Below are 25,098 nucleotides of genomic sequence, written 5' to 3'. Positions count from 1 at the left end.
TTCTTCACAAAGGACAGAAGCAAGTCCTTAAATTTTAACAGCCATGCCACTGACTTCTTAAGATGTGTCCAGGTGGAAAAATGTTTAAACAAGCGAGTAACAGAATTTCTCCAGCTTGCTCAACACTCACTGTGGCAACTGTTTTTACCTCAGGATCATCAGATGCAAGCAGACTGATGTCATCTGGGTAGACAGGCCATTCACTCCTAGATTGTAGAAGATACTGAGGCCCAAACAACCATTTTGTATTCTTCATAAAAACATCGACTTTCACTCCTCTTGAGGCCATATCTGCTGGATTACTGGCAGTGTCCACATATCTCCATTGCGAGGAAGATGAAACTCTTAAGATTTGTGAAACTCTGTTGGTCACAAAAACCTTGAATCTTGAAGTCTCACTCCTGATGTATTTAAGAACAGAAGCACTGTCTGTCCAAAACACAGAATCCAGAAGTTCCATCTGCAGCTCTTTCCTCCAGAGTACATCCAATCGACTGGCCATGGTTGCTGCAATGAGCTCCATTCTCGGGATGGTAAAGGATTTAAGAGGAGCGACACGAGCTTTTCCCATAACAAACGCACAGTGTCGTTCTGAACAAATGTTTTCAATCAGCAGGTAGGTCACTGTTCCATACCCATCCTCACTGGCATCACAGAAATGGTGCAACTGAGCACTCGTGATTTCTCCAAATCCATCAGGTTTCAGACAACGACTCACTTCAAACTTGCTCAATAGCTGGAGCTGCTGGAGCCATGTTAACCATCTTTTGGAAAACAGTTCTGGTACGTTATCGTCCCAGCCGATTCCTTCCTGGCATAGATCTCTTAGGATTTTCTTAGCAGTTAAGACCACAGGACTTAGCATTCCAAGAGGATCGTAGATAGAACTGACAATTGAAAGGATTCCTCTTCTGGTGAGCGGTCTGTCCTTGAGCACAATCTTGAACTTAAAAGAGTCTGATTTTATGCACCACTCCACGCCCAAAACTCGCTCGATCATTGAGGAATCCAATTCCATGTTCAACTCTTTCATTCCTGTGGCTCTGTGACTTTCAGGAATTGATTCCAGCACTCCAGGCTTGTTGGTGATCCACTTTTTGAGCAAAAATCCTCCTTTGGCACACAAAGAAACCAACTCGTGGTACATTAACACTGCTTCCTCATCAGTTTCAACGGACACAAGACAATCGTCCACATAAAAACAGTGCAACAACTTCTTCACAGCTTCCTCACTGTAGAGATGTCCAAAGTCATCCGCACACTTTCTGAGTGCAAAGTTGGCACAACTTGGTGACGAAGTTGCCCCGAAGAGATGTACATTCATCCTGTATTCAGATGTTGGTTGTTCCAGATCACCTTTAGGCCACCAGAGAAATCTCAATAGATCTTTATCTTCAGCTGGAACCATGACTTGATGGAACATGGATTCAATATCTCCCATAATTACAACTGGCTCCTTCCTGAATCTTGTGATCACTCCTATTAAAGAGCTTGTAAGATCAGGTCCTTGTAAGAGTTGGGAGTTTAAAGATGTTCCATGATAACTCACTCCACAGTCAAACACAACTCTGAGTTTCTTCTTGGTCGGATGGTAAACACCATGGTGTGGTATATACCACAGCTTGCCATCATTGCGATTGATCTCCTCTTCCGGGACCTTTTCAGCATATCCTTTAGCCAGAAGCTCATTCATGAACACTTTGTACTCAGTATGAAACACTGTGCCTCTCTCAAATCTCTTTTGTAGAAAGCGCAGACGTTGTTGAACAACTTTCTTATTGTTTGGCATACTGATACTGGCATTCCGAAAAGGTAATGCTATCTGGATATGACCACCCACATATTTGGCAGAGTTAGTCACTATTTCCAGAAATCTCTGATCCTCTCTTGACAATCCAACCTGCTCATCAGCTTTGCTCTCAGGAAAGTCATTCTTGAACTGTTGCTGCCAAAGCTCCTCCAGCGTGACAACAGAAATTCTGTTGACTGTAACTTGTGGATGCTTCTGATCACTTGTAGCTTCACAGTTTCCTGAAAGTGGTCCATTGATGGTCCAGCCAAGCCTTGTCCTTACGGCATACGGTCCTCCATCAACACTACACACCACTTCCAGAGGTTCCAAGGCTTTGGGAATGTTTGTTCCAATCAGAAGTTCGATTCCTGCATTTATTTGAGGCAGGGTTATGTGTTTTAAATGTGCCCATCCTTCAATATCTCCTGGCGTTGTAATATTTCCTTTATGTACAGGCATGGACTCCTGTGTGTACACTTTTGGCAGTTCCAGAAATTCGTCACCACAAAGAGCGGCAACCTCCAGTCCTGATAAAGTGTTGCTGCTCACAACTCTTTCCTGGCCCATGGTTCTGAGGAGGATGTTTCCTTTCCTTCCCTCAAGGTGAAGTCTGCGCATCAGACTCTCAGTGCAGAAAACTGCTGTGCTCCCTTGGTCCAAAAAAGCATATGTTGTAATAATGTTGCTTCCTTTCTTTGACTTTACTTGGACAGGCACAATGGGCAGTTTACAGTCCTGGTCTCCAGCCCCTGTAAGACCACTCGACACCAGTGTGCTCACATGCGGCTGCATGTTCCTGTCGGTCTTTTCAGAAGGTGAACTTTCTTTGTGCAGGATGGTGGGATGTTTCCGGCTGCATTTGGAACAGGAAATCCTCTTACGGCAATCTTTACTGATGTGTCCTATACACAAGCAGCCAAAACAGATGCCATTTTCCTTTAAGAAGGTTATCTTCTTCTCATGAGCCATTTTTCCCAACTGTGCACAGACGTCCAACATGTGTCTTCCTCCACAACAAATACAGACGTTCCTTCCAACCTGATTATTTTTCATTTCCATTTCCGCAGGCTTAGGGGTACTCTCCACAACTTGCATAGTGGTGGCAAAGCTTGTTCCTTTATTTCCAGGTCTGCCTTGATACTTGGCTTTACTCATTCCTTTTGTTGGTAAAGAAAGCGGAGAATCTTGAATATTACCGAATACAGGATCAGTTAATATTCTTATTTGCTTCTCCAAAAAGTCTGCAATATCCATAAATTTGGCTCTTCTTTTATGCCTTTCTTGCAGGTCACAAACATGGCTTCTCCATTTGTCCCTAAATTTATACGGCAATTTTTTAATAATGTTCACCATATTAGAAGGCATGTCCAAATCACTCAGATGCTGCACCTCCTCCATTGCATTACAGCATCCCCTGAGGAACAAACTGTAGTTCTGAAGAGCTTTTACTTCCTCTGTTTTAATTGATGGCCATGAAAGTGCCTTGTCCAGATATGCAGCTGCGACCTTCTGTTCATCGCCATAGTGCTCCTTTAACAGTGATTTTGCCTTGCGATAACCACAATCTGAGTTCATTTGTTGACAGCTTCTCACCAATTCCTTTGCATGGCCTCTTGTGTACTGTTCCAAAAAATATAAACGATCACTGTTATTCTTCGTATTGCACTCAACTGCATTCTCAAATGCTTTAATAAATGAATAATATTGAAGTGGATCTCCATCAAAATGAGGTATTTCTCTCTTTGGTAAAGAAAAGAGGCTTTGTTGTTGGATTAAGAGTGTTGTTATTTCATTTTGTTTAGTCATTATTCCAATAACATCATTTTGTGGTTCCAGTTCCACCATACCATTTGTATGACAGTCATTTTGTCCATTTGCATCAGATGGGTTTGAAAGAATAACTGAATATTGTCAAGGATGCTTATTTTGAGAGGATTCAGTCAGCACGGCTTGTTGCACGACACATTCCTGGGTTTTATCTTTTCTCCTGTTTTGAGTTTCAGCATTAGTCAATGAATTTTGTTTTGCAGAAATGTGAGGTATAAATTCCAATGCATCAACATTAAGGGTTTGTTTAGATCTTTCATGGGAAATGTATGAATTCATTCCATCTGAAACTTTTAAAGATCCTTTTTTGCTTGTTATACTTTGAGCTTTAAGGACATTTATTGTAGCCATTTTTTCAGCAATTTCAGTGTCCAATTTTAGCCTTTCCTTTCTTTTACGAAGACGTTCCTCCTCTTCTTCCAGTACATGTTTCTCATCCAATGATTTCTGCTTTATCATTAAAGCTGCCAACTCTGCCTCAGCTTTCATACGAACAGATGAAGTTGAAGATCTTGATGAAGAAGTTTTGTGGCTTTCAACATTTGAAACACTATCACTTGGCTTGATATCATCCTCCACTTCTGTCTCAGTATTTGATGCAACATTGTTTTCCAATAAATTGATTTGCTTTGGACGAACAGCAGGATTTTGTTCTCTTTGATTTATCCAGTTTTGAATTTCATTTAAAAACACATTGGTGTATTTCATGATACTTGAAAACCATTCCTCTTGTTTTATTACTTCTTCCTCTGGCACCAAAGACAACACCTCAACATGTAAACTTGAAGCCTTTTCACACAGTGCCTTTAAATCCACCAAATACTGCTTAATTTGAGAAAGATTTTCATTGTGTTGCATGAGCGCTTTCATTTTTTGTATTAGTCCTTTCATTTTATTGACATAAATTTTGCATTCATTTTGTAATTTTTCGATTTTATTCAACAATGTCTTTCCAGTCATTTTTCTTTCTCTCTTTCCCCTCAAATGATTAGAGGAACAATCATCACCAGCTGTTTGACTCATGATTTTCCCGTTTGTTTGTTCGATTTTTTTATTTATTTATTTTTAATCTTCAGTGATCATCCATTAAAACATATATCCACTGGAAGCCACAATAGACTTTGACCAAAAAATCCTTTCAACGTAACGGCACTTTAATTGTCCATTTGAACGTCATCCAAGCAGCATAATTAATAAGACGCAGCGCAGACATCATTCCAAGAGCGCAGCCAAAAACGTTGCACATTTAACCAACATTCATTCCATTCAGTGTCTCCTCTTGAACATCTCAGCACTAATGCAATGTGGCTTCCTTTTCCACAACCAGACATGCACAGGTATTCTTACCTGCGCTCCTCAGAATTGCGTCAGGTGTGTCGGTGCTGCAGGGCTCACTCATTCAGATGCGCTGCACTTACTTGGCGTCTTTCAGGTTCCTTGATCTGATTTCTTTGATCCTGCTTGCGGCTGGCTTTTCCAGAATGCCGTTTTTTGTTGACTAAAGATGTAGCGACTTCCACAGTCGCTAGAGGCCGGGGATGAAGCCTGCCTATTTGCCTGACGCGCTGTCAACTTTACGCAATAATGCGAGAGGTGGAATTGTTTGCTTGTTTATTAAAGTGCTTTGCGATTTTTACAGAGTAGTATCATCGGCTCCTGATTCAAACTCTTACAACATCACAGGCTCTAATATAACGAAGCGAACATGTAGTGCAGCGGTCAACAAAAACTACGGCTACCCAGCCCTCGTCTCTGTCAAAATCAAAACCAGTGAATGACAGACTGACAACGCCCATTTATGTCACCGCTAGCACCCACGTGACTCCCATAACAACCAAACAAATAAAAACCCAGTGATCATCAAAATTCAATACATAGGTTGGACTAGTTAGCTCCCTCTTACTAACTTTGTTCATATAGAGCAGGCTTATTACTAAAGCAAAGATCAATGCCTCTTAGATTTTGATGCTGAGCTACACAAAAAAGCCCACCGCTCTCCCATGATAGTTTCATAATGTGATGTGATTGGCTGAACTTTTTAGTGTGAGCAGTGCAAGCATAGTGTATGACATCACTCCATTCACACTGACTGAGAAGTGAGAGCACTAAAGCCTGAATAATGTACATTTAGAGGTTGACTGAATTCCTCCTATTTGAAAGAAGCTGTTTTAGCTCATGCTCCTTTAACTCTTTCCCCCATAAAGACAACATTTTATGACCTCCCTTGCACCCATAATGACAAGGTTTTATCCTCAGCATATATTGATAAAGACATGGTTTTCACGACAACTAGGATAGTTTCCAGGCTTTTCCAAAGGTAGCTGCATAGATCGAGACAACCCTCACTAACCAGACTGAGTCATTTTGTTCAATTACCAGGCCTGAAATATATCAGAAAACATAAGAGAATGGGACACAATAGAGAACAAAATAGTTCTTAGTGCTTGGAAGTAGTGCAAAGAAAAGACTTGGTCTACATAGAGTCTGTGTGTGATTGGCCAAAGTGATGGGGGTTACTCATACCATGGCTCGGATTGGTGAGGTAGGTGAGCAGGGGTGGGGTGTTGGGGGGAGAGTGTTTAATGGCATTCTGAATGGCCCAGGGACAGAAGCTGTTTGTGAGATAAATAAAGAAAAGAAAAATAAGACAAAGACAATTTTACAAAAAAATTGTATGTGTTTAAACGTAGGACAATAACATTTTTAGGCTCATCAGAGATGGTTGAACAGATAATACTCTAAAAACTTTGATGATTTGAGATGGAATGACCCCATTAAATATTAGGGAGAACCCATCTGTGAGATCATAGAGATCCAAGACCAGAATATTACCTGAAAACTGAGCCTTAAAGAGTTGTTATGCTTAGTATTACCATCTACCATTGTAACATTATACATTTTAAAGAAAATTAGGAAAAGCAGAATAGTCATTTGCTCAGTCAGGGGATTATTAAAGTTGTTGCCATCTTTCTCTCAAAGTGCCTGAACTAATTAATTGACTGACTCATGGTTTTTGGCTGTAAGGGGATTATATTCCTCAGTCAACCTTCCAGCATGTTTGCGCATGTACAGTATCTGCATTATGTTCATGCGGCCATGACTAATTTTAACCCACCACATATCATCCACTTTTTTCAGATGTTGTTTTACTTCGTGTGTAAAATGTCATAAATATTGAAAATTTTCCAAATTCTTTCTTTTTCCAACCAAAACCCAGAGAGAGTCAAACTGGAAAAGATTTAGCCACATAGTATTTGAAAAGGTAACCTAAAAAATGAAAATATTTGTTTAAATCTTGATCCATTAATCAGCTTAAAAACCACCAAAATATTAAACATCACATTAGTACCACTATATATCGTAGAAACACCTGAAGATGTGCTGGTGTTGATGATGTTGTCCCTACAACGGTGTCAACAACAGCGTTGCTACAGCATCGTCACTGGAACTGACTGATCACGTTTTGCAATGTCATAGCTTTGCCGATTGGGAAGAAACACCACACGTGGGAGAATTTTGCCTTCAGAGCTTTCTGCCTGAAAGCCAAGCCAGAAAGGCTTTTTAATACATGGGTAAGATTGTGAAAGAGTCTATTTTAATGCAAACCCATGAACTTTTCCTAAACAAATCCAAGTAGTATTCGTGCTTAAGCCTAACCAAGCAGTTTTTTTTTTTACCTAAACCTAACCATACTCATTTGGCAACAGATTTTTTTAAAATAATAAGTCCAGTAAGTCTAAAAATAAAAACTCCACGCTCACTTTTAGATTCACATGGGACACAAAACCCAGACTCATTGGTAAAAGTCCCATGTTTGATCCCTTCACACACAGCTTTGTCTTTATGTGGACTTTGTCACTTTACATCATTAGCTGTAGTTTCTGTGAGATTTTTAGTTTTTATTAGTTTCTCACCAAATGCCAACTGGGAGAGCCTCCAGCCACCGGTGACACTCGCAGTTGTAGCCATGAGAGCATGTCCCATGTTGGGGGTGCTTTAGAGATGATGCAACATGTGGAGTTGAGACTCTCACCACCAAATAATATCTCCTGTTAACTGTACATTGGTTATTAATGGTTTAATAGATGATTGTTGTGTACAGTAGGTGGGTACTTACTTTGTATCTTGTATACGGCTCTTTATTTTATACCTTTGAGGACTCATTTGGAGTTGGGTATCCTACCCAAAGAGGACTCAGGCTTGTGGAACTGGAGATTGAGCCACCAGCCTTATGGTAAGACAGCAACGTGCTCTACTTCCTGAGCCACAACTGCCTAAACTGATCTGATAATAAGTGTACATGAAGTACATAACAGTTATGCAATAGCAGCTATGCAGTGAAGGAAAGATCTAGAAAATACCTTCATGATAAGAATCCACATCCACAACTCACACTGTTATATTCACAAGGAAAACGAGAACATCAGATCATCAACTGACTGTTGTTATTGGACTTTGCTGTACATTAAGGTGTACAGTAGGGCATAGAAATGGGGCTATGACATATATCTTGTACTTTTCATACTCAAAAAATGGTTCTTTTGCTCATTAATCACACTTCTTGTCAAAGAATCTGGGCTACCATCATATTTTAGCCCTGTAATAGACTGGTCCAAACTGTGCCCCACCTTTCTCCTTATGATTAACTACAGGGAGTGCAGAATTATTAGGCAAATGAATATTTTGTCCACATCATCCTCTTCATGCATGTTGTCTTACTACAAGCTGTATAGGCTCGAAAGCCTACTACCAATTAAGCATATTAGGTGATGTGCATCTCTGTAATGAGAAGGGGTGTGGTCTAATGACATCAACACCCTATATCAGGTGTGCATAATTATTAGGCAACTTCCTTTCTTTTGGCAAAATGGGTCAAAAGAAGGACTTGACAGGCTCAGAAAAGTCAAAAATAGTGAGATATCTTGCAGAGGGATGCAGCAGTCTCAAAATTGCAAAGCTTCTGAAGCGTGATCATCGAACAATCAAGCGTTTCATTCAAAATAGTCAACAGGGTCACAAGAAGCGTGTGGAAAAACCAAGGCACAAAATAACTGCCCATGAACTGAGAAAAGTCAAGCGTGCAGCTGCCAAGATGCCACTTGCCACCAGTTTGGCCATATTTCAGAGCTGCAACATCACTGGAGTGCCCAAAAGCACAAGGTGTCCAATACTCAGAGACATGGCCAAGGTAAGAAAGGCTGAAAGACGACCACCACTGAACAAAGGGCAGAGAGCTCCAGTCCGACTCAGACGCCAGCAAGGTGGAGGTGGAGTACTGGTTTGGGCTGGTATCATCAAAGATGAGCTTGTGGGGCCTTTTCGGGTTGAGGATGGAGTCAAGCTCAACTCCCAGTCCTACTGCCAGTTTCTGGAAGACACCTTCTTCAAGCAGTGGTACAGGAAGAAGTCTGCATCCTTCAAGAAAAACATGATTTTCATGCAGGACAATGCTCCATCACACACGTCCAAGTACTCCACAGCGTGGCTGGCAAGAAAGGGTATAAAAGAAGAAAAACTAATGACATGGCCTCCTTGTTCACCTGATCTGAACCCCATTGAGAACCTGTGGTCCATCATCAAATGTGAGATTTACAAGGAGGGAAAACAGTACACCTCTCTGAACAGTGTCTGGGAGGCTGTGGTTGCTGCTGCACGCAATGTTGATGGTGAACAGATCAAAACACTGACAGAATCCATGGATGGCAGGCTTTTGAGTGTCCTTGCAAAGAAAGGTGGCTATATTGGTCGCTGATTTGTTTTTGTTTTGTTTTTGAATGTCAGAAATGTATATTTGTGAATGTGGAGATGTTATATTGGTGTCACTGGTGAAAATAAATAATTGAAATGGGTATATATTTGTTTTTTGTTAAGTTGCCTAATAATTGTGCACAGTAATAGTCACCTGCACACACAGATATCCCCCTAAAATAGCTAAAACTAAAAACAAACTAAAAACTACTTCCAAAAACATCCAGCTTTGATATTAATGAGTTTTTTGGGTTCATTGAGAACATGGTTGTTGTTCAATAATAAAATTATTCCTCAAAAATACAACTTGCCTAATAATTCTGCACTTCCTGTATTTAAGTGGATGGAAAATGTGTGGATAGAGCCTAACAGGTTCGTTTTTTAATTTTTGGTTTAGTTTTGGTTGGTTATAAAAACCTTGAGCTACAGTTCTTTCACTACAGTATTAATAGTTGAAAAGCTGATATGCTGTTGTTATTGTGTTATAGCATATGCAGTATAACACTCTGTGGTCCACATATTGACACCTGTGAATGACCAAATCGAAAGCTTTGAAAGCTACTGACTTGCAGGCACCTGTTTGAAACACAGCAGGAAGTGGCAAGACCATCCTAGAGCCTGTCACTATCTTATAAATTCCTGGCAGCATGATTAAAAAGTGTGATTTGGTAGGTTGCCATGGGTGCTCAGTTTGGATCCAGGTAATCCAACAGCTCACCAAACCATCAGCTGAGCTGTACATCCCTCTGAGGCTTCCTCTGCCTCAGATCTGGACCAGACCGTAACAGGGGAGTTACCTGATGGAAACTTTACTTTAAGTCTTATTTCTTTGAGAACATTTGCCATCAACCACCAAGGTTGATGGCAAATAGCTTCACTGGTGCAGAGACTCTGCAGCCCTGCCTGTATTGCTTAATTGTGCAGTTTCTCTAACCAAGGAAGTATATTGTTCACATATGCATCAACTGGGGCCTCACTGGAAAATGAACCCAGGATGTATGTCATATCATATATCATCATCACACGGCATCTGCCATGCGGTTTTAACACACGGCAGATGCCATGTGGGCTTATCGCATTTTGTTTGTGATAAACCCACACGGCATCTGCAAATGGAATTTGAAGTACATTTTTAGCAGCATGTGCACATGCATGTGTGGGATCACGAAAGAACATAAATATTTAGGTTTAATTTTTCATGTTTTTGGAATCAGTGAAGTCATTGTTCCCTGGGCAGGGAAGCCCGCTCTTTTCCGGGCAAACTCTAGTGTTACCAGAAAGTTTTTCTCTTCCCAGCTGGTCTCGGTCGTCAGCCAGGCGCTCTTAGTCGCTCAGGAGCCACAGAGCCTGAGCTCTCCTTCTGAGGGCCCAGCGCCAAACCCTGAGCCCAGATCCATTTTTCACCCTCTTGTTGCTCTTGCTGTAGATATAACACCTGGTGGTGATGACAGCTACTGACAGTCTAAATCTATTATCAAGACTTCCAGTTTAACAGCATCACCAATCTGCTGCTTCGTTTAGCTTCCTTGGTCAACACCTCTATGCTAATTTTAAACTGCCTATTTTCCAGCCCTTTTTTCCCCTTTCCAGTATAGCAGTTTTCATCCTCTTTTGCACTAAAACACAGCAGATGCAGTGAAAGGCCTGCTATAAAATAAATAATCATTTTGAACCGTGAATCATCCAAAGCTACTCTTTAAGAATCCAGGAATAAAAACATGGAACTGGAAATGAGCAGATGAGGTCCCCTTTAAGGGTCATTAACTTCCACTTACACCCACCATAAATTAGCTTTGAACTGGTTAAAAGCAAATATATTAAAGGCCAATAAAAGGGATGTGAGCATCGTTAGTTTTAGTGAAACCAAAAAGCATTTTATCATTCATCAGGCCATCAATAGAGTTGCCCGTGTGCAGATCCCGCAGGAAATTGAACCTCATAGCTGAAGAAAGGAAAAACAAAAAACATCAACAGTCACTTCAGAGGTCAATAAGAAATATCAGATACCTGAAAAACTGAACACTAATATGGGCAAATATAGGTAATAGTTATATGTCTATTATTTTTATTATTTTTATCTGTGTAAAAGTCACTTTTTCAAGAGTGACCTGATGAAAAGATCTTTTAACAATGACAAACGTAAACAGTCACACAAATACAATGACACACAGTACAAGCGACCACAGACCACGGAAAAAGACGTTTGTTATGGCCAGTAAAATAAATAGTGGTTTACTCCATGCAGCGAAAGTAAGGTGCAAACAAACTCAGTGACATTGAGCGGCTTCAACCAAGGTCATGTGACATAACTGCTGATGACGCAAAGTAGGTTCAACTTTTCATTCCAAGAGTTTGATGAACTACCAATGGGTGCAGCTGGTTGGCAAATGAGGGGACAGTAAATGCGTTTAATGGTTACCTGAACAACCAGAGCCTTTAAATTTGCTCACAGTAACTAATTCTGATTGCAGTACTTTTGAGCACCTGTATTTTTTGCAGCAGAGCTTTTTGGGGGGCAAATATGTGGAAAATATAGTAAGAGTGATGGTCATGTTGATTATGGTTTTTACACTACAGCCGTAAAAGCCTCATGGGGTTTTGCCATCACTCTGCTGGGCGGGCGGGTGGCCAGGCAGCGTGGACATCCAAGTTTATGAATGCAATAACTTGAGAATGAGATGACGTAGGAGTTTCAAATTCATACCACACAGGTATGAGTCTCAGTGACCTTGACCTTAAGGTGTGTCACAGGTCAACGATTGTTACACAGGTGTAAGACTCTATGGAGAAGAACTGGACTGAGGATATGAGAAAGGTGTGAGTGTTGATTTATGGGGCTGCTTTTGTTAAACCTTCATGATAATTATGAGGAGATGCTTAAATTCACTGGGTAGATTTTTGAACTTAAATGGCTGCAGTTACACTGGGATCCGATGACTTTGAAAGTCAGAATTTTTCCAAATGGCGCCCAGCCGAGTTCATTGTTTTATTTCAACATGTTTGTCCTTACAACACATCCACATAAAGTTCACAAGTATCCAGATTATGATATCTTGGCGTCTGCTGCAGTTCCATTATTTTTTTATGTTTCTTGTGGATGTGCAATAGCAAATCTACTAACTGCCAGCAAACTGTGAGCAAGAATATATAATTTGCTGTAGGAAACATCCCTCCAGCCACAGCCCTTGATGCTCTGCCAGGCTCTTCCTACCTTTCCTCTCCCAGTCAGCTAGCTCCAACCGTGGGCCCCAAACCTGGACTTGCACACCCGAGCTCACCTCTAGCGCCAGTCCTTGTCGCTCTCCAAAGCCCTGCTCGTCTATTTTTAGCTGTGCTGCGCCTCATGCCGGCGTGGCTCCACTGTTTGCCTAGTGTGTGGTGTTGTGACAAGGGCCCGCATGGGAGCCGTAATGATACAGTGTCTCTGTCTGCCTCCCGGTGCTCAGATAGAGATTGTTTAAACAGTATCCTGAGCCGGGGACGGGTCCCATGACAACTCCATAAATATTTACCAGCAGCAGCCACGCCGCTTCACTTGAGGAAAGCTTGTCTGCAGGCTACCTCTGCAATGTTTTTCTTTTGCCCCGTTTTTCCATTGTCGCTCGAAACTGTAGTGTGTGTTGTTTTGGTGATTTCCTTTAGATGTTGTTGATGCCTTTTTTTCCCCCTTCTTTTGAGAAAAGTGTTTTTAGTAGTGGCTGGTTTTTTTTCCGCCTTTACACATCATCATCCTGCTGGAATGTCAGGATGTCCTGTATGTTAGCGCTACGCTGGATGTGCACACGTTGGCCTCTGTGGTAAACACATTAAAAGAAACACTGCGGTCCAGTTCACTCAAGTTCAGCCTTACAGCTTGAAACTTTGTTGCCTATGTTACAAATACTTCTTCATTAAACACCTACAAATTAAAAGCATTTCACCAATGAACTGCTGCAGTCAGCCCTGTCAGGATGCGTCACACAAAAGTTATTTACAAGGGATTGCAAACTGTGGCGGTGTCCACAAGTGAAAGTTGGAGATACATTTGAGAGCAAGTGCTCATGTATGCTCATTAGTGGTTGTTTCTTTGGGTTACTTAAACTTGTCTGGTGTGTGAAGGAAGCTAAAATCATGTTACAAGCTGCAGCTTGCATGTTTAAGGGTTGGAGTAACAAAGCCAGAGACGCTAAAAGTTCCTTTGCTACTATTACTCCTGCTGCTACTAGTGTCAGTTTTTTGCTTAGATTTAAGTGATTGTGCAGTATTTATTGCTTTTTAATGAGTTACCCGTCACGGTTCGAGTCACGTTAATTTATTTAAATGTTTAGAAAGTGCTGGATACTGCAGGAAACTGCTAGAATATTATGTAAGAAATAATTATAGGCTGTATTGTTGGTGCTGGTTTCACATCATGCTTTCATAATTTGTCATAATGATTGTGGTTTGAAAAAAAAGTTCAGTGTAATTAATCCTGCAGAAATCCTGAGCACAAATAAACAGAGGAACAAATTCTTAATAAACTGGTTAAATGGATAGCTTACAGTTTATTTCTCTCACTCTCTCATAGATGATGGAAAGATCTTTCACGGCAGCGGAGTCGGAGATGCTTTTGGTCCTCGCTGCTTCAAAGGCGACATCATGGGCTGCGGCATCATGTTCCCACGAGACTACATCCTGGACGGGGAAGGTGAGAGGAAAGCTGCAATTACACTGTCACTCATTAAAGAGGTTTGTTTGTCCTGAACACACCTCCGTGATTGTATCGATGCCGTCATCTAAGCTGGTTATTTAAATAAACTAGTGAAACAATTGCTTGACAGTATTTCTTAAGGGCAAGAATCAGGCGTGCAGAAGGCGACTGGTTCACAGTCGTGTACCTGTTCCAGTCTTAAACATTCCAATTTCGTGCATTTTTTAGGTAACAGAATGCACGAACAAATGCACTTATTGCCACTACAGAATCAGATCTGTTTTTGATGTTTTAAGGCAGCGGTCTCCAACCTTTTTTGCGCCACTGACCAGTTTATGCCCGACAATATTTTCACAGACCGGCCTTTAAGGTGTCGCGGATAAATACAACAAAATAAAACTAGTACCGGTACCGAAAAAAAGAAGATTTATTCATAACACACGTGAAAAGACCCAGGAAAACCGCGTTAACGATAAAAACGATAACAAAATAACGCTGAAAACTGATAAAAACCCTGAAAACCATACATTTCACACCTGAGCCTCTACTCTCGTGGCCCGGTACCAAACGACTCACGGACCGGTACTGGTCCGCGGCCCGGGGGTTGGGGACCGCTGCTTTAAGGGGCTCAGGATCTCAGCCAGTTAGTGTAACTGTTTGGCAGACAGAGATTCATGTTGACTGAATCTTTTAATGATATTATGAACTGCTGCTGATGAAATCCCATATTAGATTATTTTCCCACACAGGTTTGAATGGTGAACCCCTCTTTGTGTCTGTTTTTGCACCCTATCACACTGTTGATCTTTTGCAATTTAATTTCAAACATTATAAGATTTCTGCTGTTATTAGTTTTACAACTTCTATATTTTGTTATATTCTCAGTTCTTCTTACTGTACCATTTTCATGTAAAAAATATCAAATTATTCTTTTTTCTAAACTTTGCATTTAATTTTTATTTACATTTTGTTCAGTTTCCCAGGATTTTTGTATTTACTGCTATTAAGGAATGTGTTGCACGTGAAAGAAATAATGTTCAAACTTACAAGTGGCCTCAGACAGCAGCTTATGTCATCTAACCATATCTGTCTCATCACACTGTGTTACCTGACCTTAGGTTTTATTAGGGAATGACTGTGAAGTACAGCAAGCTGCAGCCTCTTCTTAACCCCACAGTGTGTGCTTTGTCGTCAGGGGACACAGATGACTGGGATCGACTGGACATCCGCCCAGGTCACGCCAGCGTCCAGAATGTTCTGTACCTGAATGACGAGGCGGAGGAGGAGGAGGGGGAGGATGGAGAGGAAGCGGGAGAACAGGAACAGGAGGGCAGGAAGGTCACGGTGAGGAACAGTTTTAAACACAACACAACCTTGTTTAATTTTTGCTGTATATATGTAAGGTGAGGTATGTGTGTTCAGGGTCTTTGGCCTGGGGCGGGGGGGATATTCAGTGCTGCCCTTGGTTAATGAACCCCAGTGATACTTCTTGTGAAGAACAGATAGAATAGCAGAGCTCTGTGCTGATGCAGGTGCAACAAAAAGCTTTCGCGTTTTTTTCCGGTACCTTTTGGAGCAGTTTAAGTAGTAACATCCCCGAGGATTGTACCGAGGTTTTGGTGATTGAAGTGTTTTTAGAGCTCTTCTTTGAGGAGTCTTGATGCATGCTCAATCATCCAGGTAAGGGAATCCCAAAAATTGATTCTGTTCATCTGGAAGTAGCGTTTGCAGTGGGAGAAATGTTTTATCACTCATTCAGTCTGAGCTGACTGCAGGTTTCCCCAACCTTATAAACAGTACATTTGCTCAATGACTGAAACTAGCACCACTGACGAAGAATGGGCTGTGAGGTCAGTTTCTTGATCATTAATATGCAAATTGTCATGACCTTTGATCAACAGCCACTGATCAATGACAATTGACTAATGGCCATGAGTTGGGGAATGGCTGCAATCACAGCATTGTAAGATGGCGAAAGATGTACCCTTAGGCCCACTCCTCGATTCAGAGATGGTCTTTCCCTTTTCCTTGACTCTCCGCTCAAACCAGCGTTCCTCCCTGTCCATGATGTGTGCGCTCAGAGTGTCCACTGTCCTGTAGGTGTAAATAGACTGCAGAGTCCTGGCCTGACGAGGTAGCTCTTCTGTGTAGTGCCATCCGCTTAGCCAGAGGTTGTTTGGTTTCCCCGATGTATAAATCACGGCAATTCTCCTGGCACTTAACAGCGTACTCTATGCTACGCTGTTTGTGTCGGGGGGACCCGATCCTTGGGGTGGACCAATTTTTGGTACAGTGTGTTTTGGGGTTTAAAAGCCACAGAGACAATGTTTAGAGAAAATGTGTCTCCGTGTTTCAGGAGTATTTCATATGCCATTAATCTGTGGTTGTTGATCAGTGGTCATGACAATTTGCATATCAAAACTGACCTCACAGCCCGTTGTTCGTCAGTGGTGCTAGTTTCAGTCATTGAGCGAATGTACTGTTTATAAGGTTGGGGAAACCTGCAGTCAGCTGACACTGAAGAAGTCACTTGGATGAGTGACGAAATGTTTCTCCTACGTCCAGATGAACAGAATCAAGTTTTTGGGATCTTTGAGGAGCACTTCTCGTGCTCTGGTTTCTCTGACTATTGACTAACATGTTAGGTTAAAGCTGCCTCTATCAGCCCATTAAATTCTTGCAAAAGAGATTATTAATCCAAAGAGTTTCACTTCCTGGTTAAACAAATAATAAATGAAGTACAGGTCAAGACCTTTGCACATAGACATTAACTAGCTTGATTTGAGCCTGCAATTCAATGGAACAACAGGCTCATTTAGTGCTTTTACAGTTTTTCGCTTCACTTTAATAAACAATCAATAAACATTTCATATTACGTTCTTACAAATATTGTAATTTACCCTTTTTACTTTTATCTCACATCCATGCGTGTACTTGTACAGAGTATATTTTCCACTTTCTTTTTCCACTTCTGTATTTTCTTCTCAAGTTTGCTCTTAAATGCCCTAAAGTGTTAAATTGAACTTGTTTATACCTGCAGACATCCTTAAGTACAGTAATGGAAGATGACCGTGGGTGCTGGGAGGAGTTTTTAGATCATGAGCTCTGCTGCAAAAGCTTGGTATTGTGCCTGTGATTGCCTGAGCATTCATGCTGCTATACATGATTTATCACAGCTATGATGTTTTCCACTTGCCAGCAAGAACCATAGAAGTCTGAACAAGTATCCAAAGTCAGCATTGTTGCAGTAAGATCTAAATTAATGTTGATTCTGGGAATTAAGAAGGCGGTATATACTTGTTTGCGTCTGATTTCACATGTCAACCAGCCACTATGGGAAACCAACTGAATGTGTAAATGTGAACACTGAGGTGGTGACCATCTTTGAGATAACGCATGACCTCTCACTAGCTAGACTTGTGGCAGGACTTCCTGTCCCAAATTCCTTATGTAAGTGCAGATCCCGAGTCATAAAAATCGATCTTTTGGCAGCATCACGAGAGGCAGAGAGAGCTGCAGCAGATAGTTTGGCTCCAAATGGATTACATGAAGACGCAGAAAATGCTGAGACAAACTAAAACTTCAGAAGAGTTGTGACAAACTCTCCAAGATGCTAGAGGAACAAACAACCTACCCTCTTATACACTGAAAAATGCTCGTCTATATTGAAGATAACTGATTATAAATTAGATGGTGGCCACTGCAAATATTGATTTTCTTTTTTCTATTTACAAGAAACCGAGGTACTTAAAATCCTCCAGTCGGAAAGCAACTCGTCCACGACCCGGGCACTTCATCCTTTTTCCGGCTGAGGAAAAGGCTAGGTAGTGACCGAAAGAATGAGATGGTGGATACAAGTTGAGGAAATAGGCTTTCTTCTTAGGTTGGTTGGCCTATCTCTTAGAGATGGGGTAAGGAGTTTAGACATGCAAGCAGAGAGAGGCTAAGAATAGAACCGCTACTCCTAAACATCAAAAGGACTCAGTTGAGGTCGTTTGGGCATGTCCTACCTGGAGAAGGCCCGGGTTAGACCAAGGGCACGCTTGAAAGATTAGCTGGGCTTCTGTGCTCAGGCTGCTCCCCCTTTGACCCGGGCCCCTAATAAGTGTGGATGGGTGTGGGTAGTGCAATTCCTTTAAAGTAAATTGGCTCTTGTTCTCCAAAAACCATGAAAGGTCAGTAAAATGAAAGCTTTTCTCAACTCTGAGGCGAGTGATTGATCTGCCTCCTGTGGGGTTCCCTTATTCTTCGCCGCCTTCTTCTTCCCCAGCCTTTTCTTTATTGCCACCTTCCTCGCCACGACCTTCTTTGTCTTCTTTTGGTGCATTGCTGCCTCCTCTTCTTTGGTGGTTGTCACCAAAAATGAAGGATTCTCCACTTCTCTGCTATTTTGAGGTTGCTCAGTATTACAGCTCCTCCTGAACCACTGCCGCCCTGCCAAAGTTATTATGGTTAAACTAAACTACTAAACTAGACCGTTGAAAAAAAAAAAAACTGAAACAGTTTTGTGAACTTGAAAATACAAATAAAAAAAACTAAAATTATAGAGGAAATGTTCTGGGATTTCTGATTTTTGTTATTACAAACTAATTGGGGATTGATGGATCTTGTGATTGAGGCTTTGGATGTCTATAAGACAGATCTTCACTGGTTTTCTTCAATATACAAAACTACAAAATACAAAACTATAATAACTCTGCCGTCCACTTCAGTAGACTTTCTACATTGTGTTTTTGACCTAATCTCTCTTTCCATAACATTTCTTTCTTTTCTTTAATGAATTTGCTTCATAATGAAAAAATGCTTTACTGATGTTTTCTTATCATGAATAAAGTAGTCTCTATGTCCAGTCCAGAGTCTGCTAATTACGAGTTTGACTCTTCTATTGATCACTATGTTTCTTGATATTACAAAAATTTTATTTTGCACTGAGTATAAATTCCTCCCTGTTGTACTGCTGTCCCAGTTAAGTTGACACTCTCCATCTTTGTCCTTATGGATAATTTAATATTTAATTCTGTGTGAGCTTTTTTGATCGTGACTTTTACCAGTTTGTTCGACCTCTCGTTGCCCGGAATCCACACATGTGCTGGAACCCACATAAGTGCTATTCCCTTCCTGTGTCCTTGGCACCGGAGCGCTCCCCTCCCTGGCCTTGAGTACTCTGGCCTAATTGCTGAGGAGAATCAGCTACATAGAAAGGTGGCACCTAAGGCTGGGAAGAGTTGAAGACACACCCACAAAGGCAAAATCACAGCAGCCCCTGCTCGAGCCGTATCAGTTAGGTTTTTTTTTAAAAAAAGGTAAAAATGGCAGCTGCCACTTCTTTAAAGAGCTGCTTCCTTGCTTAGCTGACTTTTCCCTGGTGAATAGTCTGAACATCATATGTGCTACAGACACAAAATATGCTTCCAATTGAAATATATCCAGAGTCACAAAAAATGAGTATTCAAGTCCATGAAAATAACATATAGATTGCTTTTTATTGTGTGTGTGCGACTTCTTTACATTTTGCTATCAGCCCTGGCGGCCCTGCTTGCCATCTGGGAATCACTCTAATTTAGCATAAATCAGTGGCTCTCAGTTTTTGGGTAGCGGACAATGAGATGGAAAAAAAGGAGGTGAAACAAGGGGAATAAATACGTGGAGCGGTGGGGGAAGTGAACTAGTGATTGAGACCACAAAAATTTCAGCAAAGTGTTTAACAAACCCATAAAGCAAATGAGAATTAAGACTACACAAACTTCTTTTTGCCACTAGAAGAGTCACCACCTGCTGGCCACTGGAAAGAATGCAAGTTTATTTAAATATACATTAGGTGCACTTTTCAGACCCTCAGGCTATTCTTGTCTCTGTATAATAATTGAATACAGCGTTGGAGAATTTTCTTTAAGTAACCGAGGCACAAATCATGTGTAGTGTTTTGGATTGTTGATTGTTGGTGAACTCTTATAAACAGAAATTTCTGTGCATATTTTGTTAAAACCTACCCCGAGGACTTCAGCGTGTATATCCGTGAAGCTTAAAAAATGCAGAGCAGGTTTACATATTATAAGAGTTAAAGCATATGTCCTGTATTTTCTTCTCGAATGTAATCCTCCTCGTCTCCTCTGCCCTTCACTCTCCTGTTCGTGACTCAATGTCCCATTTTATGTGGGATTGATACAGAAAAAATGTCCCACATTTTGATTGGTTCTATTTTTAAAAGTTTGAACACATTTTACTAGAAATGGGTGGCGCAAAGACGACTAAGAGACAGAAAAGACCCAGAAATACACTCATCTGCCACTTTGTTGCGTAAATCTCGTCAGGTTGTCCTTTCAAAGCTGCCCCAATTCTTCATGCATTCCTGGGAGATGTTGGTCCATACAGACATGATAACGTCACGCAGATGCTGCAGTTTTGTTTGGTTGCACATCCATGATGCGAATCTCCCATTCTACCACATCTCAAATGTGCTGTATTGGATTGAGAACTGGTGACTGCGGAGGCCATCTGAGTACAGTGAACTCATTGTCCCGAGCTTTGTAATACATCATCCTGCAGGAAGTAGACGCAGACGATGGGTACGCTGTGGTCATGATGGAATGCAACAACGTTCAGGTCGGCTGTGGTGTCTCCACCATTACAGCATCAGCCTGAACCGCTGATAAGAGGCAGGATTGATTTCATGTTGCTTTTGCCAAATTCTGACCCATCCATCCAAATGCAGAAATCAAGGCTCATCAGACCAGGTGATGTTTCTGTTGTCTACTTTTTGTGAGCCTGTGTGAACTGTTGCCTTAGATTCCTGTTCTCAGTTGACAGGAGTACACCCTGCGTGGTCTTCTGCTGCTGTAGCAAAACAGCTTAAGGATCAGTATGTTGCACGATTAGAAATGGTACTAACAAGTGGTTATTTAAAGTTGCTGTTGCTATCTTATGAGCTCAAAGGAGTTTGTTAATTCCCCTCTCACATCTGGCAACAACAAGGCTTTTTCATCAAGATAAATGATGCTCACTTCAAGGAGGAGCATCACTATGGCATAAATGCAAGTCTGTTAAATAGTTAAAGCATCTAATATGTCAGTTTTTGTTTCTGGGTACAAACGTTTACGTTTTCCCTGTATCCAAAGAATTTTTATTTTTTTGTTAGACTCGTTGTCTTTTTTAATAAGGATTACCAAAGGTTTATTAAACCTAGCAACAATCATGATGTGTAAACATCTGGTCAGCGGTGTAAGGCGGTGCATGGAGGAGATGTATGTGCAAAACCAAATCAAGAAAACAGTGGTGCTGCGGCAGTAGACGGCACAGACACCGTCACAGGAGCGGAGACGGGGTGTGATTTGAGCCCCGAGCACTTGCCAGGTGTTCCTCATTTCCTGTAGTCTCCACCATCACACAAGAAACTCCTGCAAAAAGCCCTGGAACCGTAACAGCACGTCTCATGTTGTCCCACCAAAACGTCCTCTTTGTCCCTCGTTTGTGTTGTATGAATCTGGCTGCTCAACCTCTAACCTGCGACTCCATCTCAGTACACCATCTCGATGATGGTCGTGTTCTGTTTTGGTTCCTCTCCCCTCTGAGTGCATCTAAGGAATTAAGACATCCTTCAGGATGAGATTATTAGCGCCACCTGTTGATCAGTCGAGCAGTGTGAACCAAGAGAGAACCGTTAGAAAACATTCCTGAGGAGAAAAATATCTCTCCTCAGCGTTCAAAAAACTCCTCGAGGTACCTTTAACCTATTTATTTTCTGGCAGCTTTTCACGGAGCGCACTTCGCAGCGGGATCTCGGTCATTATTTTATATTACTTACAACAGCAGAAACCGCAGCGACTTGCCTCACAATGATTACTTTCATATTCGTGTGTAACACGGCTCCTGTGGGAGCCATCGCCGCGGCCTGCATATTGCAACCCACACGCGTGCGCCGTCTCACCACGCCTCACTGTAATGTGCACCCAGCAGCTCTCTGTACACTCTAACCACTTCATGTTCCAACTGTTGTTTTTTTTATTGTTTTAATTACTGCAGTTCTTTACTCTGTCTTGACTCGTAGCTGCTCGGCTCGCTCGCCTGCACCGTTGTGCAAGCGGAGGCCGAGAGGTCACCGAGCGGGTGTGAGCACGGAAAACGCAAGTGGGTGAGAATAGAACGGCGTAATCCATGGATCTGTCAGTGTTTACTCAGCAGGACACGTTTAAGTCTCAGTGCACCGCTCCTTAACGTTACACTGCACCGCCACGCCGCTGTTGTTCAGGCTAACGAAGTATGTTTCCCTCAGCCTTCATCTCTAATTAAATAGGCTAAGCCGTTCTTTTTCGAGTGGGTGGTACAGTAAATGTTTGATATGTGACTCAGTCTGATTTTTAGAAGACGCAAACTCGCCAGTACTTTGCTTGTTGGTTTAGTGTTTCGGTATTTGCTCTCAGACTTGGAAAGAAGCCCTCGGTATTAGGATTGAAAAGCTTGTTGATGTTCTTTTGAGAGCAGCTGGATAATGTTTGATCACTTGCTGATTTAGTACAGACATGTACTGTAAACACTGACACCCCCCCCCCCCCCCCCCCCCCCCCCCAATCGAGAATCCAGACATTACCCTGTCACCCATTTGTTTAACGATATTTCCTAACTGGACATAATTCCTGTTTACAACTGGCACACTGCGTGCTCTCAAATTTTAGTATCGGCGATTATGTGAAGACTTTCGTTTCACGACCAATTATTCGAGCGCTCCATCAGCAAAAGGCTCATGTGTGTGTGTGTTTTAACTGTTTGATGCCCTGCAGGTGTTTTTCACGAGGAATGGGAAGCTCATGGGCCGGAGGGAGATGGTCGTCCCTCCTGGGGGCCTGTACCCCACCGTGGGGATGCTGAGCAGCGGCGAGAAGGTGAAGGTGGACCTGCATCCCCTCAGCGGATGAGCCTGGGACTCGTGACGCCTTGCAAACAGCCGACTGCGCTGTAGAGCTCACAAACGGTAGCCTAGCATGCTACTAACACTCAGAACGCACTCACTTCAGCTGCACTCATGCACATCGCTGTCGTCTTCCTTCCCCGACTTTTATTTATAAGACTTGTACATTTCACAGCCGTCACGGCAGACGGCCAGCCTCGTGGCTGTAAAGAAGCAGTGACAGGTCCTACGTGGGCTGTGTAGGTTACAGAGTACTTGCTGCAGGAATACACGGCTGCACCTCAAAGCGAGAAACTCCAGAGAGACATTTAACTGTTAATTGTATGCAATCTGCACTGCTGTCGTCCTCTCCTCTAACCTCCTCCTGCATGCAGTGTGTGTCTGTAATACTGAGCTGTTAAATCCCTCTCATGAGGTCTGGCACACTTAGTTTATTTCATTTGTCACAACCCCAAGCAAAGCAGAGCAAGGCCAACAGTTGTGCCGAGTCAGAGCTCGTTCGCAGTTTATGTGTCAGGGAATAGACACCCCCCCTCCTCTTCACCTCCTCTCTCCTTGCCACTCTCCTTTTCTTTGTGTCTCTCACTCTCTTTCCCAACCTCTCCTCATCCTCTCTCTGGGTGAGGGTGCCCTCCTCTGAGCGATCGGAGACCTGCTGTTGCCCCACCTCGCTCGCTGCTCTCCCAGAGCTGGCTGCAAGTCAGCAGTGGATCTGTCTCAGACGTGCATTAACATTCATTTTTTTGCTTTTTGTTTTTTTGAATCTGGATTATTGCAAGTACGGTAAACACAACCAAACATAAGACGCTGCCACTGAGCAGCACAGACGTTTCCTCAGAGCGGACGAAGAGCTTTTTGAGTGTTTTGTAGTGAGATTACAAATGAAAATATATATAAAAAAACATGTCAGGTATATTTTCTATGAGGAATCTGTGAAATATACTTTTCAGTTTATCTTCTATGTCAGAAGTTCAGGGAATGCGATTTGTTGCACTTATGTGAAAGGGAAGCTGTTAAGGGAACACATGCACACAGCGGGTGGACAAAATAACAGAAATAAACAGTGAAATGCTGCCTGATGCGACACAACACACTACAGCCATAACAATAACCGCAAACCTAACAATAACCACAAATAAAACACCTCTGAAAGGAAAAGCCAACTCTGCAAACCTCACACACAAGCATCAGGCGCAGGGCTGTTGGATTCGATTGCATCACACTGTACTGTAATGTAATATTTTTGTACTCCTTCTGCATGTTTGCCCACTACATGAAGAATTATTCAGCATCTTCATTTTCTTTCCCTCAAAGTTTTGAGTGATATCTTTCGAAACAATCTGCTAGTTTCTCTCCCTTTGTGATGTAATATTAACTATATTGATGTTTATTTGCCGTTTGTGCGACATGTCAGAAGAAAAATGTTTTGTCTTTGTGTTTGTGGCCACCAGCACTTTAACATTGTGTTTGTGTGACTGTGCAGAGAGCAGAAGCAGCACCGGGAGTCTGTGTCACAAAGTTCGATTCGATCACTTTTTCTAATTTTGTGCATCCAAATTGTTTTTTTCCCCTTCCAGTCACTTAAATTGCTATTAAATGTAATTTAATTTCTATCCTGCTAGTAAAAAAAACCCGAAGCAGCAGCTTGCATCAGTTGCTCAGAGGGAAAAAAGGTCGCACTTCAGCAATATTTTTCAAGTGATAGAAGGCAGATGTGGTGGCAGACCCGACAGAGCACTAAAGTTAAAATCTGAGTGAAAGATCACTCCTGGCATTTCTTTCTTGACGGCTTGGTGCAAATCCAGGAGAATTCACTTTTGCAATCAGTTTTTGCCTCGAAGCTTTAAAAGTGTTTGTTTATCCACACACTGAATCTCTCAGACATCATAAGAAAAGAAGGGTGATGTCAACGGTTTGTCTCAGTTTATCTACTTGATAACGAAATCCTACAGTAGGAATTGAAAGAAATCAGTCAGCACAACCCTTTGAGGTTAAATTGTAAGAAAGAAATGTGTAAAATTACAGAAAAGAATGTCCTGTAATTAAAAAACAAAACAAAAGAAGTTTTATGTAATTTAATTGTTTATCTATCAGTTAATTACTTTGATGTAGTATGAATGGCTGTGAGGGAGGTCTTTATCAGTCGTAAAAGTCTGAAAA

General features: G+C 41.8%; 1 protein-coding gene across 3 annotated transcripts in view; it reads left to right on the top strand.

The window, feature by feature from the left end:
- spryd3 (SPRY domain containing 3) overlaps positions 1 to 25,098 on the top strand; it is an 85,005-nt gene that overhangs the window by 57,257 nt on the left and 2,650 nt on the right. For 2 of the 3 annotated variants that reach the window (XM_085444888.1, XM_085444886.1), the window contains 3 exons: positions 13,914 to 14,033; positions 15,232 to 15,380; positions 22,811 to 24,514. In XM_085444888.1, coding sequence (XP_085301014.1) covers positions 13,914 to 14,033; positions 15,232 to 15,380; positions 22,811 to 22,945 — 404 coding nt within the window. In that variant the 3' untranslated portion in view covers positions 22,946 to 24,514. Of the gene's footprint in view, positions 1 to 13,913; positions 14,034 to 15,231; positions 15,381 to 22,810; positions 24,515 to 25,098 lie in introns of those variants that run through there. The other variant, XM_085444887.1, reaches the window with a different exon arrangement.

This window comes from Copadichromis virginalis, linkage group LG20 (genome assembly GCF_057382275.1).
Source record: "Copadichromis virginalis isolate Kocher_CV1m ecotype Utaka linkage group LG20, C_Virginalis_male_GT1.1, whole genome shotgun sequence".
Classification (NCBI taxonomy): Eukaryota; Metazoa; Chordata; class Actinopteri; order Cichliformes; family Cichlidae; genus Copadichromis; species Copadichromis virginalis.
Note: the sequence above shows the minus strand (reverse complement) of the source record. Positions and strands in the feature narration are given on the sequence as shown.